Genomic DNA, 15,553 nt, shown 5'->3' on the forward strand with positions numbered 1-15,553 from the left:
CGCTGTTATCTTGGCGCAAACGAAGCAGGCTCACCAGATGAAAGTGTGTCTGTGAGACATCGATACGGGTAGAAGCAAGATCTCTCTCCATGTATCCGAGAGCGACGGGAAGCAACGTGGCCCACGACTGGGTCGCGCTGACAACGTCAGGACAACGGTTCAAATGGGAACCGTTCGTCGAAAGGTGTTGTTGTTTATGCCTTCTTGTCCAGATGAACAGATGGAAACAAAACAAACAGAGCAAGAACAACACACAGAACAGGTGCGGTTTACGAAGGACGGAAGCCAGATCCCAGAGGTCAGTGGGCAACACGTTTTTTCCTGGGGGAAACTCTCGGGTGTTAGTCTGAACCCTTTTTTGCTCTATCTCTTCACACCTTCATGGTGTTAGTGCTGGCGATGCCGTGCCCTAGGTCCCGGGACCGCTCGCTCGGGGGGAAGACCGTTGGCTGCGAACGAACGCCGTCTGTTCGCGCCATGCTAGATGGTGGTGTTCACCGTGGTGCCGGTGTTGAACACTTGTCCGTGAGTGTGTGTGTGTGTGTGTGCGCGTGTGTGTCTGTGGTTGCCTGACGGCGATGACAAAAGGGACGTACGTTGGGGAAAGGGCTGCTTCGACGGCGATGATGATGACGACTACTACTACCCTACTACTACGTACGACGAAGGACGATAATGACCGTGATTCCGGCCGGCCGTGGGTTTGCCTTGATGGTGTGGCGTCACGGACAAATTTACGGTTTACTTTTCCAACGCACAGAACAGAAAGAAACGCCTCTTGCCCGTGGTCAACGACAAACGCCGTGTATCTTGCCGTTCTTCGTTCTCCCCGTCTTAGATCTGGGGAAGTCCATGTGGCAGTGTCTGTTCGAACAACTTCCAGTTTCCTCTTATCCCGTCCGTCCCCCGCGCGCGCGAGCGCGAGCGCGAACATGGCGTTCGAGTGAGCGGGTGCGCTCGTTCCTAGTGTTCGCGTTGATAAAAAAAAAAAAGGGCGCGAAGAAAAGAAGAAACGAACCGAAGGAACGAGCCGCATGGGGCGGGCTCAGACCAGAGAGGGTATTTTCGCTCTCAGACTCAAAAACCAGGAACGCAACACGAACAAGAGATGGATCTCCCGCCCTCTTCTTTTTTGTGTGTTGGCAAAGATCTGGCTTGCCGCTAGGCTGGGGCTGTTCCGCTCTACTGCACGTACTACTTTGTACGTGCGGCCAAGGTGTGTTAGGTACCGTACGTGCGTGTGGCGCGATGTAGGTGGCTCTGACGCCAAAAATATAACCTGACTTCACACACCTACCTACCTACTTGACTTGATGAAGTAAGCATCAAGTGAGTTGAAAAGCTGATCACCTCACACACATATAGGTAAAGAGGACTGAGCGTTGAGATTTGGGAGACGTTGGGGCACGGATTACGTGGGCTTCCATCACCTTCCTACTCGACCGCGAAGGGAAACCAACGGACAACATAACGAATCACTCCCACACGCCCACGACTCCCTCACTCCCATATCAGCCCGTTCTTGACAGCATCAAAGCAATGACCTTGCGTTCGTTGAACGACATACGCAGCAGCAGCAGCGCGCGGCCCTTGTGTGTTCTTCGTAACTCGGTTCGCTTTCGGTCGTCCCATCAACGGGCATTCAACAGTAAAACTATATCGGTCTTTTGTTAGCATCTAAGTTGACGAACGCCTCGCTTTCTCGGCTCTATCTATTTGCCTCTTTCTCTCTCTTCGTCTCTTCCCGCCGGTTCTGCCGCGCCGTTATCTTCTCCGTGCTCGTTCTTAGTTTGCCCGGACCGCGGAGTACCGTGCCATCGTTTTTCCCTCCGTGCTCCTCCTCTTCCTCCTGCTCCTTCTCGTTTTCTGTTCTCTCACCCATCTCTTCACATTGCCAACAATGTCTGTTCCTTTCGTAAACTCTGTGCTTCCCAAGTTACCTAGTTTCCATGGATATTCGATGGGATCTTCTTCCTTACTCTACTGTCTTTCCCCAACTTCCCTTCCGTGCTCCGTAAAGTCCGTTCGTATTGTCTCTATACACGCCCCCCCCCCCCCTTCCGTCCCTCCCTGCGGTCAAATTTCCAACATTTCAGCTCGCAACGTTCCTGATCTTCACCTCTATAGTTTTGTCGATTACATTGATCTACCCAAAAGGGAAGTATCTTGCTCGGTCCTTCTGGGCCTGGAAACCCCAAGGGCACCAAGAAAACCAGCTGTCAATATCAGAAACAAAAACGGGCAAAACCAAATACAGCAGAACCAAGTAAGCACCAAACTTTATCAAACACTCACGATATACGTTTTTTTCCGGTGGTTCTAGTCCCAAAGACCGGATCCAAACTCTCTTCGTTGTTGTCTCTCCTTCTTTTCCCCCCCACCTGGACTACCGGTAGATCATCAATGCCATTGTCAAGTTTCTGGCCCTGCGCCTTATCCAAACGTCGTACCACCTTACGATAGTTCCAAAAAAGCTTAGCCATGAAATGCACCATGTAAATCTCTCATCACGAAACCCCCAGATCCTTTACTCTCCCCCCATGTCCAGTCTTTCTCCCAAACAGGCAGTGATCTTTCGCTCTTTCCCTCTCTCCCCCTCACTTGGACCCCTTTCTCTGCCTATCCCCCACACATTGAAATACTCCGAGGGAAAAATATGAATCGCCAAAGTCGCGAAAAAGTGAGGCTGGTAGAAGAATTACGGTATTACGGTATTACGATATTACCTAAACCCCACGCTCGACCAAACTTCAGGCCCTGCCCTTTTTTTTTTCGTTTTGTGCCAAGCCCGAAGATCCGCTGGGACGTCCCTTTTTACGTTACCGTACACATCTGCTCTCCCCCACGCATGCGGGAGACCGCGCGGGCGACTGCGGGCGAACGCGGGTCGACGGGGGCACGAGCGCCGAAGGGGGGCGCGGGCAAAGGGGACCCTCATCGGAGTGGGTTCCCGCCCGGATATCTCACAGTGGGGTGGGGGAGGCGTCGGTCACGATGATGGAAGAAAAAAACATTGCGGTAAGGGTGATTAAGTTTAGATAAGTTTGGAAAAGATTGGTATTCGTAAAGATTGACAGCGACGATGATGAATCGGGTATAGATGGTGACCAAATCGCCTGCTAGGATTATGACGAAATACTCCGAACAATTCATCCAGAAATGCCGTAATCCTTACCATTAGTACCCACGACACATCACATCACGAGAAAGAAAGATTGACACAAAAAGTATATCTTGTACCCTTCGACCTGGATGGTCCCCTTTCCTGGGAAATTCTGGCAGGGTCTTGCCGGCGGCAGAAGATCGTGAGACGACACCAAGTGGTTCCTCCTCTAGGCTTGACCATTTCCCCTTATTTTTGCACCTGTGCGTAGGAGAGAGAGCGCGAGCGGGCGCTCTCGCGCGGAATTTGACCACACACACGACTAACTAACACGACGCCCCCCTTCTTAGCAGCTATTTTGTATACCATGTCCCCTATTAGAAGGCCACAATAGCGAAGCTACGGGAAAACGGGCGTGACCAAAACGCTCAGACGGTGGAGATTGTGAAAGGAAAGCTCCGTGGCTCCGTACGGAGCGGACGGGCTGAGGTACCTCAGAAGGGAAAGGAGGAAAACGTGGGAAAACGTGGATGCATATCGGCCGACCGCAACGTTTAGCTCGACCGACGGAGATGGATGGATGGATGGGGGCCGCGGGCGATGGAGATGAAGATGGAGATAATCGACAGCTAGAACAAAAATAGGGGCCGGGGGTGTGGAATCGTGACTAACGGCGATGTTGCCATCAATGGCAAAGGCCAGAATAGGCAAATTTTTCGAGTTGAGAAAATTGCCTTCTTGAATCGTGAGCGTGACCTTTTCCAACGTCACCGGAGCCGCGCGACGTTGCAAATCTCCCCAACTTCTGCCCAGCTCCGCCTACCGGAAGAACCGGCCGAGCGGCGATTGTCGTTGCACGACTCAAGTTGTCGCCTCCCTCATCCGAAGCTATTGTCGAAGCTGACTCCGCAAAACCCGCAAGGCGCAGTAATATTACTGATAACTCAAATCTTGTTAGTAGTCTTTTTCTTTTCTTCCTGGTGTTCTGGACCCGCCGTTCCTCTCTCCAAACATCCGATGTGTGAGCATCGAGGCCTGCGACTCCTACTACTCCTCCCTCTCACCTTTGGTACGGGGAGGCTGGACTTGCATACTCAACCAAGTCAGACCCCCCGGCTTACAGCTGGTCATGGGTGATCCTCATCATGCTGCCTCTTTGTTTTGCTGTTTGCGAAAAAGATGAGAGCTGAGGAAAAACAACAACGACAACCGGCAACACGAGGCAGGATGGTTTCACCAGCCGTCATTGTCTGTGCTTGTTCATCCAGCTAGAGATACGCCCTCTTCGTGCCTTGATCTTCCATGATTAGCGTCGGTTGATATACTGGATGGTTCCTGGTACGTATCGCCAAGTGGTTGCTTTCCTTCTCCATTTTTAAACCTTTTTTCTCTCTGCACCCCTTGCTCTTCTCCTTGCTTATTCTCTTAGTGTCGATTAGGCAGTTTTCGCTAGGCCTTTTGGGAACAGCTTGGATACGTCCTATGAGGTCTCCCGAGTAGTGTGCAAGGCTACACGCCAAAGGGGGCCGCCGTCGGGTTTACGTGAGGGACACTAGAGCTCGCGTTAGCTCGTCCGACTAATGCCGCTGCACGAATTCGTCCGGTAGGTGCAGACCGCTCGGTCATGGTTCGTTTGGCAAAACCGCAACTTGGCTCCGTCGAGGCAGTCGAGGCAGCAAGCACCGGTGCCGATCTCCGGTGATAGGGATGAATTTGATAATGGGGGTAAGGGTTTGGCTCCCCCGAGCCAGAAGTCGTTACTAGCACTTGGTCTGGGCAAAAACGTAAGTGTGCTGACAGGAGCCGGACCGACATAGAGCCAAGCTTTTCCCAACCATTGCTGCAGGCTTCACACATAGCTCTGCCTATCTTCTCCCAAGACTACCTGAAGACAAGGTATCTCTGCCGGCCTCGACGAATATGCCCCCTTCTGCAACGCTCGAGGACCCTGTACCCCCACAACAACCTGTGGAAACCTGAAATAGGCTCAACCGACCGATACTGATCAGTGGTGAGGATATCGTATCTGCCGGAAGCATTTCTCTCCCATTCTGTTCCCGTGACATCCAGCGCCCGTGCGAGCTAGGTTTCTCGAGAGGCGCAGGTGGCAAGAGGGAGCGCCAGGAACGCTCGCAAGCTATGCGGGGGAGTGCAACGATCTAGCCAGCCAGGCGTGTTCGGCCTCAAGTTCGTCTTGTCATCCCTCCTCTTTCGTTTCTCTACGAAACCGGATGGCTCGGACGCGACGCTGGTAGACTGACGACGGGTAATCCCTCTCTCTGTGTCCCTCTCACTGACGCTGTACCTTGGATTCGTCCCATCGCTTGCTGTTGTTGGCGTCGAACAGAGAGGAAGAACCGCCACAGGTCAATCCGTTGCCATTCTCGGCTGCTGGGCGTAGATAGAATACACCCACAGCACGTCTGTTCGCCGGAAGACTGTGCGTCGCAGGGAGGGTGTTAGACACTACCCTTCGTCCGTGGGCACTGCGTGTCTCAGCTCGAAGTCCTTCATACGGTTTTCCAAAGCCAAGGTCGTTTCCCTAGGGCTGCCAAAGACATCGTTGCAGGCGCCTCAACGACTTGAGCTAGAAGGCAAATGCTGTTGCTTCGTACCTGAGGTCGAGATGGTGGACGTTGTGAATCTGACGAACATTTTGTTGCAGATCTCATCCATGTCTCGCCCACAACCGGCCAAAATAAGCTCCGAAAAAGGTCGTCGCAGTTAGCGTTTATGCCGCAAGCTCAATCCATGCATCACCCGAATCTAACCAAGAAATCTTCCGAACCCTCGCAGGATAGTATTGGATATTCATGCGGAAGGCGAAACTCACAGCCTCTTTTGCCTCCTCTCGCAACCTTTGTCAAAATGTTGGAATGACTTTTCGGAGGGTTACTCTAGGATTGACAGTTCGGGGACAACACCGCTCTTCCTGGCGTGGCTTTCAGATCGGCTGTCCAACGCAATTTCCACAGCCTTACGCTGCCAGCATCTTCTTCACCGCTGCCTGAAACCGGTGCGAAGATGTCTGTCTTAGCTAGAACCCGGTGAAGCAGCTGTCAGTTCTGCATAGCATAGGTAGCGATAGTTCGCTCCAAGGTTAGCTTTGCAAATTACCGTGGCTAGCTCCAACCCCCCAAAAATAAAGTCTAGTCGAAACGGAAGCAAGGAGATTCCCATCCTCTCTAGCAGTGTATAACGATTGTCGTGGGCTGCTTACTGACTGACCACTAACTCCTTCCTGGCATTACTACGGCGCTGTTAGGTTACCATCTTCGAGTCATTTAGCGGCAGTCAGTCGCATTTAGTGAAATCCCTGTGGGCTTAAGGCCCGTTGTGTAATTTGCATCATCAAGGGGAGGTCATACGCGGGGCGCTTCTGGCGACAAGCCGTCTCGGTATTCAGAGTTGACCTGGGTAGCTGTCTGTTTTGAGCCTCGTGCATGTGCTAGATTGTTGAAAGTGTGTTTCGTTGACACCCCCTTGTCGACTTGCCAAGTACTGCAGACAAGGAGCTTCAGCAAACATCCCAGGTTGACCAAGGGGGATCCTCCGGAGCCAAAATAGCAACTTCTGGATGGCCAACAACTAGGATTTGTTGTTGTCTTGCATATCCGAAGATAATCGGCCAGGCGTGAACATCAACCGTGGGTCTTGTGACATTGCTTCAAGATTCGCATACGGATACTCATCACTGCATGGTCTCAGTGACGCCTCAAGACCCGCACCGCACCCCCGGCCTCCCGGGGTAGTGAGAAGGTTGTCCTTCACCGACTCAGGACTGCGAAGAGCTTGTGATAATTCCGCAGTGGATTCGTGGGCTATCCGTCAATGTCTCAGAGTTTGGAGAACGGCTCCTTTGTCGAACTCATGCTAGCACAGCTGGCTAGACTTATTGGAGTATCTTTCCGTAGAACTTGTTGTCTGTATCCGTAGGTTGGAGGGGGGGAGTGGGGAAGAAGGGAGGCAAGGAGGGTGGGAGGCTTGCCCTGGCCACCCACCGTCCTGACGTTACTTTGGAGGTGAAGGAGGGCACACCCCACAAGATCCCACGTGTCCGGAAGCCTTCCCGGTGTCAAGGGCTCAGTGTCTAACGCACTCCAATGGTAAGGTGTGTTGCTTCGGTTGGTCAAAATGTCGTGTCAGGCAGTCTGCCATTATGCAACTCTGCGCAGCCGCGGGCGGCTTTCATGTGAGGGCGAACTCTGAGTGCCGAATGGCATCACGATCAAGGCAACTTCCGCCATAATCGTCTCGCTTCGGCGCAGTCCACCGGATATGGCGATTCTCTCTCCGAAGCTAGACGTCTGCTGATGATCTGTTGAAGGCCACAATGATGGCGAATTGGCGCGTAGGAAAACCGCTTCAGGTTGAGTCTTAGACTTCCCCCAAGTGGTTGCAAATCATTGTCTTCCGGTGTCGAGCACACGAGTCGCAGAGTGGCCCGAAACCGCTATAAAATCTTCAGCAAGCAATCTCCCTGCGGGTTTCCAGGCCTCTTACAAGGTTCCTGACTCAAGGGATCCTCGCCCCCAATGAGGGCTGGGAGAACCTAGGTTTCCTCCGGCCGGCAGAGGCCTAGGCACCTTTGAGTTGACCGGCTGGAGACAGGCAATCCCTTCTCTGCAATATCCTGTACCTGCAGCTCTGATTTGTGCCTTGATCCGGTGTCTCATTCTGACCAGCTCAAATGATGTTGTTGTCGAGATCAGCATTCCATTCTATCCGTTATGCCCTTGCACAATAATTTCACGTGTCAGTCAAACAACGAATCACCTCACTTTCAACGCCCCTGCTTATACTTGCCTATGATAAACCGGGAATTGACGCAATCTCGAGTGTCACAGCGTATGTAAGTCGTCTCTAGGGTAAGTGACGATGAAGCCTCGCTGGGCGGTAGATGATCGACGTGCTAAGAGCAGATCTTCTAGCGGCATCGGTTGCTGTGAAATGCCCTGCTTACAGGGACGAATGTCCACCGCGATGCCCCATAACACTGATTGTTACCTCGTGATGACTTTCGTCGCCATGAGGGGCTTCGACAACCTGGACGATGGGGGCCTTTCTCAGGTCTATGCTCACGGGTGTTGCGGTAGATGAGCATCTCAGCCACATGCCTAGCCGGGCCATTGTAGCCATAACCAGAGGCTACACTTGGCCAGACTCGCCATGTACCCGTACCTCCATTCTGCAAATTGCTTGTACCTGAACCAGCGAGGTTCCATAACGTAACAAGCCGACTTTGCTCATCGTGAGAGGCTCAGGGAGGCACTGCTGAAAGACCACTCCGACGACGGCGCCGTGGGGTCTCCTCATGGAAGCTATCATCCGAGCCAATATCCTCGCCAGGCTTGGCTGTGAAGTGGAGGCCAGCCACACCATGCTGCCATGCGAATTTCATGGATATGCCTTCCGATTGCTTGAATGCTCACATGAAGACACTCGGCCGAAATTTTAGACATCTTTCGACAGAGTCCGGCATACTCGGGCTCGACGCGGACATGAATGCTACACCGACTCGCTATTGCCTGGATCCGATTGACTGCGTCAGGGATTCCGTGACCAGATCGAAGCTTGTGATGAACGTCAATCAAGCACATTGCCGCAGCTGCAAATATGACTGGAAGAGCTAATCAGTTAGGGTGAAGTCCGGCGTGGCTGCGTCATCTCTAACGTTGCCCATCATGATCAATTGCAACTATGTGCACAAGGCACTAAACTGGTCTAGGTGAAGGACTTCATCAAATTTGGAACTGAGTCGAGACTTTCGCGAGCTAAGCTCCGAATAAGTTGGTAAGACAGGAAACGATGACAGACTAGTCGTGGGCAAGCCTCTGAAAGAAGTCGCTAGCCGTTTCGGACGGGTCAGTCTCAGGTCAAACACCTATGGGAAACATTTTGGTGGCGGTTTACTTTCCGGTGCCAGATCTGAAGAGCTCAGCTCACTTCCACATTGAGACTAAGGCCAGCGAACTGTGACGCTTGTGCTGTGACGCTTGGCGAACTCCTGAGGGGCCGATTCTGGAGGCAGATTGGTCCAGGGAAAACCGCATGAGAAGCTTGTTGGTCATTACAAAAGTTGTTTGACGGGTCTGTCATCGAGTTTAAGCCGATGATTTCTCGGGCGAGGCTGACACTACCTAATGCAACAACTCGGGTATGAGATGCACCGTGAGACAGCGTCGTCCCAAGTTGCAGAAGCGGGGATTTGCTGTGTAGGTTTCCGATCGCCCGAGCCCACCGAAGACTAGACCAAATGACTGATGTTCTAAGATTCGAAGAACACAACCCAATAGACTGACATGGATCCGAGGAGTAGTGCGATATCCAGCACTGGACAAAACTGTTCTACGGTGGGCACCCGGCTGATTCGGCCGGCGGATCCAGCCAAGACCGACCTCCCGCCGTGTTGCCGAACCGGAGCATGCCGATCATCATCAGAGGGGAGTCCGGTGACCACCATCAGAGTGCCGAACCCGCTTGATGGGTCAACGAAGGCCATGTGAATGCCGAATATTGTAGCTGGGGGCGGGGAACGCTTTCTTGGTGTTGTAGGAAAGAGCCTGCAGAAGCAAATTGATGAAGATCTTGAATCTGTCCTTGCTTGCCAATCCTCCCTAGCAGGAAACCCCCAATTTGGCAAGACGGTCGCATGAGTGTCTCGTCTGTAAATGGATCTGCATGCTACATCGTGCGATGGCCATGAGCAGAGACCTGTTGGTCTCGCATGTCAATACGTGTAAGTCGGCCACCATCTCTCCAAAGAAACGACGGGGCCCACCATGTCGTTCTGAGATTTTGCTTTTCGAGCGTTTCTAGGTGGCTCTGGTCCAGACTTGTGGACGGGAAGCAAATTTCGTGGGCCAGGCCCTGCGGCACCCGTGATGTGTGTTGAGGCTTCAATGGCGATGTCTCTCGTCTTACCCTGGCCGATCGTGCCAGGCGAGACCATTTAATCGAAGTCCACTCCTTGCAGAAAGAAGCAAGATGATGACGGCGACACTCCCATGATGCATTGCAGATGCAAAGGAAACAGATCGTCCTGCAGGATCTTGCAGAAAAAGTGAACCTCCCCTTCAAAGTCGTCTCACGCCCCGCGTGCCTTTTCGGTCGAGTGCAATGTTGTGTGGGTATGTTTGACTTGGGTTGCAGGGTGAACATATTGGACTCTACGACAAACCATCTGAGATGTGACTAAAAGGGTAGATAGTTGTTGTCTCTCAAATCTCATTTGTCGGGTGCACTTCATTCCCTTGATGAGTGAGGATGGAGAATTGATATCTGACCAAATATCTGGAACGCATTAGCCTATTCGCTTCCGGACATCCTTGCTACTTGGTAATCAGAAAAAGCAAAACCATGAGCTGGGGATCTGTCGATTGGCTGCCCAGTATGAAGTACGCGAAGTGTCTGTCGGATGTTGATTTCGATCGGTTCAGTACCATGGTTGCAGATTGTCGTCCACAAGGGCTCATCTTTGGTGGCGATCGAGCCAATCTTGCAGTGCGTAAGCAGAGCTGGTACCGATGGGGGCGGGATAGAGTCGATTGCAGTTCCAAGATACGACTTGTGGACTAGATATGGGGGGGAGAACCTCTTCCGTGTGATGAAAGACGAGTGCCCATGATAGGTGTGTTTGCTTGTCAACAACCCCGGTCGCATAGGCTAGTAGATCAACCGCACCTCCTCATTGCCAACTGTTTGTATCATTGGAAGACGAGCTGTCGGATTTCTGGATGCAGGGAGGTGTGATTCCGGTAGCAGACCGGACGCGGTTCAGTAACCATCCCGACGTTATCACCAATGCTGCATCGGGTCACCACGGGGAAGTTGCCGGACCGGTCACAACAAGGTGTTGTCAAACTGACGAAAACCGTTGCCAACCGTCCGGAGCCACACAATCGTACCATGGGAATCTGACAGGCCGGGGGCCGTTGCTCGTTCAGATGGTGGTTGCTTGTAGAAAAAGAAATATTTCCGTATGTATCTTCTAGATCGACACTGTGCTACGGCAGCGGTAATCTGGCGTTGGTGCCTGCTTGTCCAATGTTTGCTTTTTCTTGAACCCGGCCCAGACCTTTAAAGCCGCTTGATATTAGTTGATTTGTCTCAATCATGTCTCTTCATGTCTGCTGACCTGTCACTTGTCGCTTCTGGACACGAGAAGAGCTGTTGGTGAAAAAGCAAAACAGACTTCGCATTTTCTTTGGTTTGGCGAGAACGAAGTAACGAATTGTACCACTACTTGGCCCCAACGGCTGGCTGCCATGGTTCGTCGATAGCCACATAGCATGCTGGAAGTTGGAACCAAACCTGTTCTGGGTAATTCGGCGAGTCTTCCGTCGGCCTCAGGCTGAAACTGGTTTGGCTCGTTAGGGATGTTTCTGTCGAGATAAGAAAGACTTGGTACGGACAGTGGTAGTTATTATGGTTGGTGGTGTTGGATGATGTCAAGGAAGAAGCAGAAGAGAATGGTACGCGGAAGACGGCAGCTACTGTTCATGAGGCAAACTACAGTTTCGTCAGTGCCTGCTCCAATGCGACGTAGATTTAGCCACCGGCAGCCAGTTCCTGTCACGTGGTTACTCTTGCCCTCCAACTTGCGGGAAGGGTTTCCAGGAGGGTTGCCAGAATGGAAAGGGCGTTTCGCATGTCATGGCAGGACGTGGAGGGAAGACGCCCATCCGCAAGTCAATGGCGCCTATAGTGAGGGCTTCAGAAGGCTATGCAACGATGGAAAGGACAACTACTACATGATAATTGCCTGTAGTCAAGAGAAGCGACTGTCAAGACTGCAACTAGAAAATTTTTGTTGCTGCTAGCAAGTAATTCCCTGAAGGACTGTTGTCTTATAGCATACCTTCCTCAAGAAAAGACTGTGAAATTCACCGGTAATTAGATGCAATTTGGCAATGAACAATTCAAGGTCGGTAGATAAGTGAAGACTGTGTAAGCATCATGTCTACAAAGCAGCGCCCTCGCACGACATAAAGTCAACATGCAGACGCAAAATAAGACAGAATAGACTTAACTAAAAGAAATTAATACCGTACTTGGCGTCAGGATATTATCAAGAATACTCGTGCCCCATGTGTAAGCCAAATAGGTCACCACTATCGTCACCCACCAGTCGCTCTGTAGGGCCGCACATCACGAGAAATAAACTCGTCAAAACACCAAAAAAACATACAACACCAGGTATTCGCTGGTCGTCACCGACCCAACTACTAATCCGGCCCTCATTGGCTTGTCTATGGGAGAGCGGACGGGATCCCGAATTTTCCAATGGGTATGGTCGTATGTGGTAGAGTGAGGGTATCGTGATGTCCATGTTGGCATCCAAAGACGTGGCGGACTTGACAGACTCCATGAGCCAGACACAAGAATACGCGAGTGATATGAATAGAGTCTGAGAAACGAATAATAGCCCTATACATCACCTCAAATTAGGTTGTGGGATTGTGGCGTGGGTGAGTGTTTCTCGATCAAGAGAGATGTCAAACTTGACTTTCATGTGTGGCGAGAATTCTGTGCTTACATAATACCATCAGTCTCATTAGAGATAGATATTGATGAATTGGAACGGAATTAAAATATCTAGGGTAGCAAGACGTATCTCATTCAAATGACAACGCCATGCCGAGATCTTCTCCCGGCTACCGATCAGCCAGCTACCTAGTCGGTACCAGACCGCGCATATCGCAAATCCGCCTCCCAGCGCAATGACACACCAACACGGGAACTCACCTCAAGAGATTAATTTTCACATCATATCATCATCGGTAACATCATAGACTCAATACCGCCCGCCTATCTTCTCCAGATCCGCCTCCTCCAACACGGGACTATTCACACTCCCGCCCCCCTTTTGCACCGAACTCGCCCCAACACCAGTCCCTCCACCTCCGATACTCCAGCTCCCCCAGCTACTCCTCTCTCGCGACTCTCTCGCATACGTCTCTGTCAACTCGCACAGATCCCTCGACTCCTTCTCCAGCACCACGCCCCGCGCCGGATTCCGAGGAGGAACCCATCCGTTGCTGACAGCAGCGCTGACATCATCGAAAAAATCCCCCCGTTTCTGCTGCTGTTGCAGCTGCTGCAGTAGCAACTTTTTGTGAAAGGACACGGGACTCGAGGGGCTCCCGGGAGGTGCCGGAGGAAGCGAGCAAGCTGGTGAAGGACCAGGACACACTAGATCCGGTATCAGCAGCCGTTTCTCGTGAGGCCTCGGAGGCCTCATCGGCCACGAAGAGGGCGTGAGGCGCGGGGCAATGCTCGAGACGTTGGATGCGGTGGTGGCGGTGCGACCGCTCGTCGCGCTGCTCATGCTCGACGTCTTTCCGGAAAATCGGGGACTACCGCCAGTGCCTTGACCAAATGTATTCGGCGGCGGAGAAACGCCGTAGTACGGCTTGGTGGAGCGGTCATATTTCGGAGGGACTCTGTTGGTAGCTGTGGGTGTGGGTGTCGAGAGGGGAGACGATGAGAAGACGCCTGCCTTTTCGACCGAGGCGCCGAGAGGAGTTCCTGGGATGGAGACGTTGACGTTGATGCTCGGTCTCTCGAGGCTCACGTGGGTGGAAAGCAGTCGTCGTTGCTGTAGACGGGGTGGAGGTGTCAAAGGCGTCCGGATGCCTTCACGTATAGAGTACAAGTGGCTCGAAAGGGGCGTGGGCGATGTGTCTGGCTGGGGATTGGGATGCCCGATCTCGCTCTTTAGGCTGTGGTCGTAGTCGTCCCGTGAGCGACGGCGGAACAGGCATATGACGAAGGCTATGATGGCGAGGAATGCTATGGCGGAAGACGTGCCGATGGCGACTTTGGTTCCCGTGGGTAGCCCATCTTTTCGATGGGTTTGAGACTGATTCGCGAGTGGTATGAAGGATGTCGGGTATGCCGTCGCCGATGTTGTTAAGTGTGCCGACGTTTTTGAGGCCGACGATGCAGTCGATGATGCAGCCGATGGCATGACTTCCGGCGGGACCGTGGCCATTATCCCGAAGTCTGTGAATATTGGTTCTCTACCTCTTGAATCCGTCTTGTATGACGGTCTCATGTCCGTATTGATAAACGGTCCGTTCAACGATATCGGACAGATGGAGTCATCCGGGGGAGGTCCTGGGTCTTTGATTACTGGTGCAAAGATACTGAGCTCTAGAGTCAGTTAAGAAGGGTCAAACTCGAGAGGGGCCGACTTACCCTTGACATACATTAATAACCAGATTTACGCTGGCTGAGCTGAAGTCAGAAGCCATACGACAACAGAATATCAAGAGCTGTCTCTCTACTCACGATCCTGTCCCAGCTCTGGTTTTCCACTCAAGTGAACCCCGCATTCAGTCGCATCGCAGCAATACAACTCCCATAAAGTGTTCATCGCGTCCTCATCGTCTGCTAGCAGATGCTTGCAAACCTCATTGTACCTCGATCCATTAAAGCCAGGTACTACCCTTGCCAGGACCTGGGCTCGACACTCCTCGATGCACTTTTGCGGATCCGAAACATTGCTCGCCACTGATCCCCATGCCTCCTCTTTCTTGTCCAGCTCCGGATGATCATCTTCCCCCGTTTCCATGGTCGATGGATGAACCCCAGTTCAGCAGGGCTGTGATGGACGGCAAGGCGGGTTTGTACTTCGTCTCGGGCGAGTGTAGCTGTGAGTATAGTGTCTTGTGAGTCCGTGGATGAGAGGCTTTCAGGTCAGGTGAGACAGATGACCACTCTCTCAATGGCAGCTCAGCTGAGGTTGTGAAGGCTCTTTGCGTGAATGGTCTTGGCAAATGTGGGAGTGATGTGTGGCATCAAGTTGACCAGAACTCAAACGCAATATCCGACGAGGGGCTTACATCTTCAGCAAGGCGTCCATATCTTTGATATATACCATGTCTACTTTCGAGACATACGGGGCAGCTCACACAGGAGGCTCGGTGAAGTGAAAAGAGGCGGACAAGGTGTCGGGAGGGACTGGCCAAGCATCACCGTGGTGGCTACACCGCACTGTATCTGTACGCTCCCGGACTCCATGGCCTTTTGCACGTAGTCAACGTCGTACAGCCTCAAGAGACTGTTGGAAGAGAGACATATGCACGTACCCGAGTGGCCCGCAACCGTGTTAGAGAGAGTAAGCCAGGACTTAATAGATTGACAAAAGCTGGCCGTAAACCCGCCCCAAATAGAAACTCAAGATAGCCCTATTGGCATGGAGAACAGGTTCGGATTCTGCAGTACTCACTAGCTTCGAGATTCTTACCTCCGTGTTGTGCGTACTTGAAGATTCTGCATCAACAAGGGGGTCCAGGAGGGGAGCTGACATCCCCTTGAAGAGAAGCGATACCGTTTCGGCGTCCACCAAAGCTCGTATTCTTCAAGTCTCTCAAAGATGGACATTCCGCTCGCTGAGATGCCACCCGAGAAGTCTTTCAACTCATTTCGTTCGATGGAGTCAGT

General features: G+C 52.2%; 1 protein-coding gene across 1 annotated transcript; it reads right to left on the reverse strand.

The window, feature by feature from the left end:
• Nucleotides 1-12,899: 12,899 nt before the first annotated feature.
• On the reverse strand, nucleotides 12,900-14,681 carry CABS01_10915 (uncharacterized protein; the record flags this gene model as incomplete). Its single annotated transcript, XM_060544270.1, has 3 exons — nucleotides 12,900-14,253; nucleotides 14,306-14,339; nucleotides 14,399-14,681. The coding sequence occupies 3 exons, from the start codon at nucleotides 14,679-14,681 to the stop codon at nucleotides 12,900-12,902; spliced, it is 1,671 nt and encodes a 556-aa protein (XP_060398546.1).
• Nucleotides 14,682-15,553: the final 872 nt, after the last annotated feature.

Source organism: Colletotrichum abscissum (assembly GCF_030869225.1).
Source record: "Colletotrichum abscissum strain IMI 504890 chromosome Unknown Scaffold_29.1, whole genome shotgun sequence".
NCBI lineage: Eukaryota > Fungi > Ascomycota > Sordariomycetes > Glomerellales > Glomerellaceae > Colletotrichum > Colletotrichum abscissum.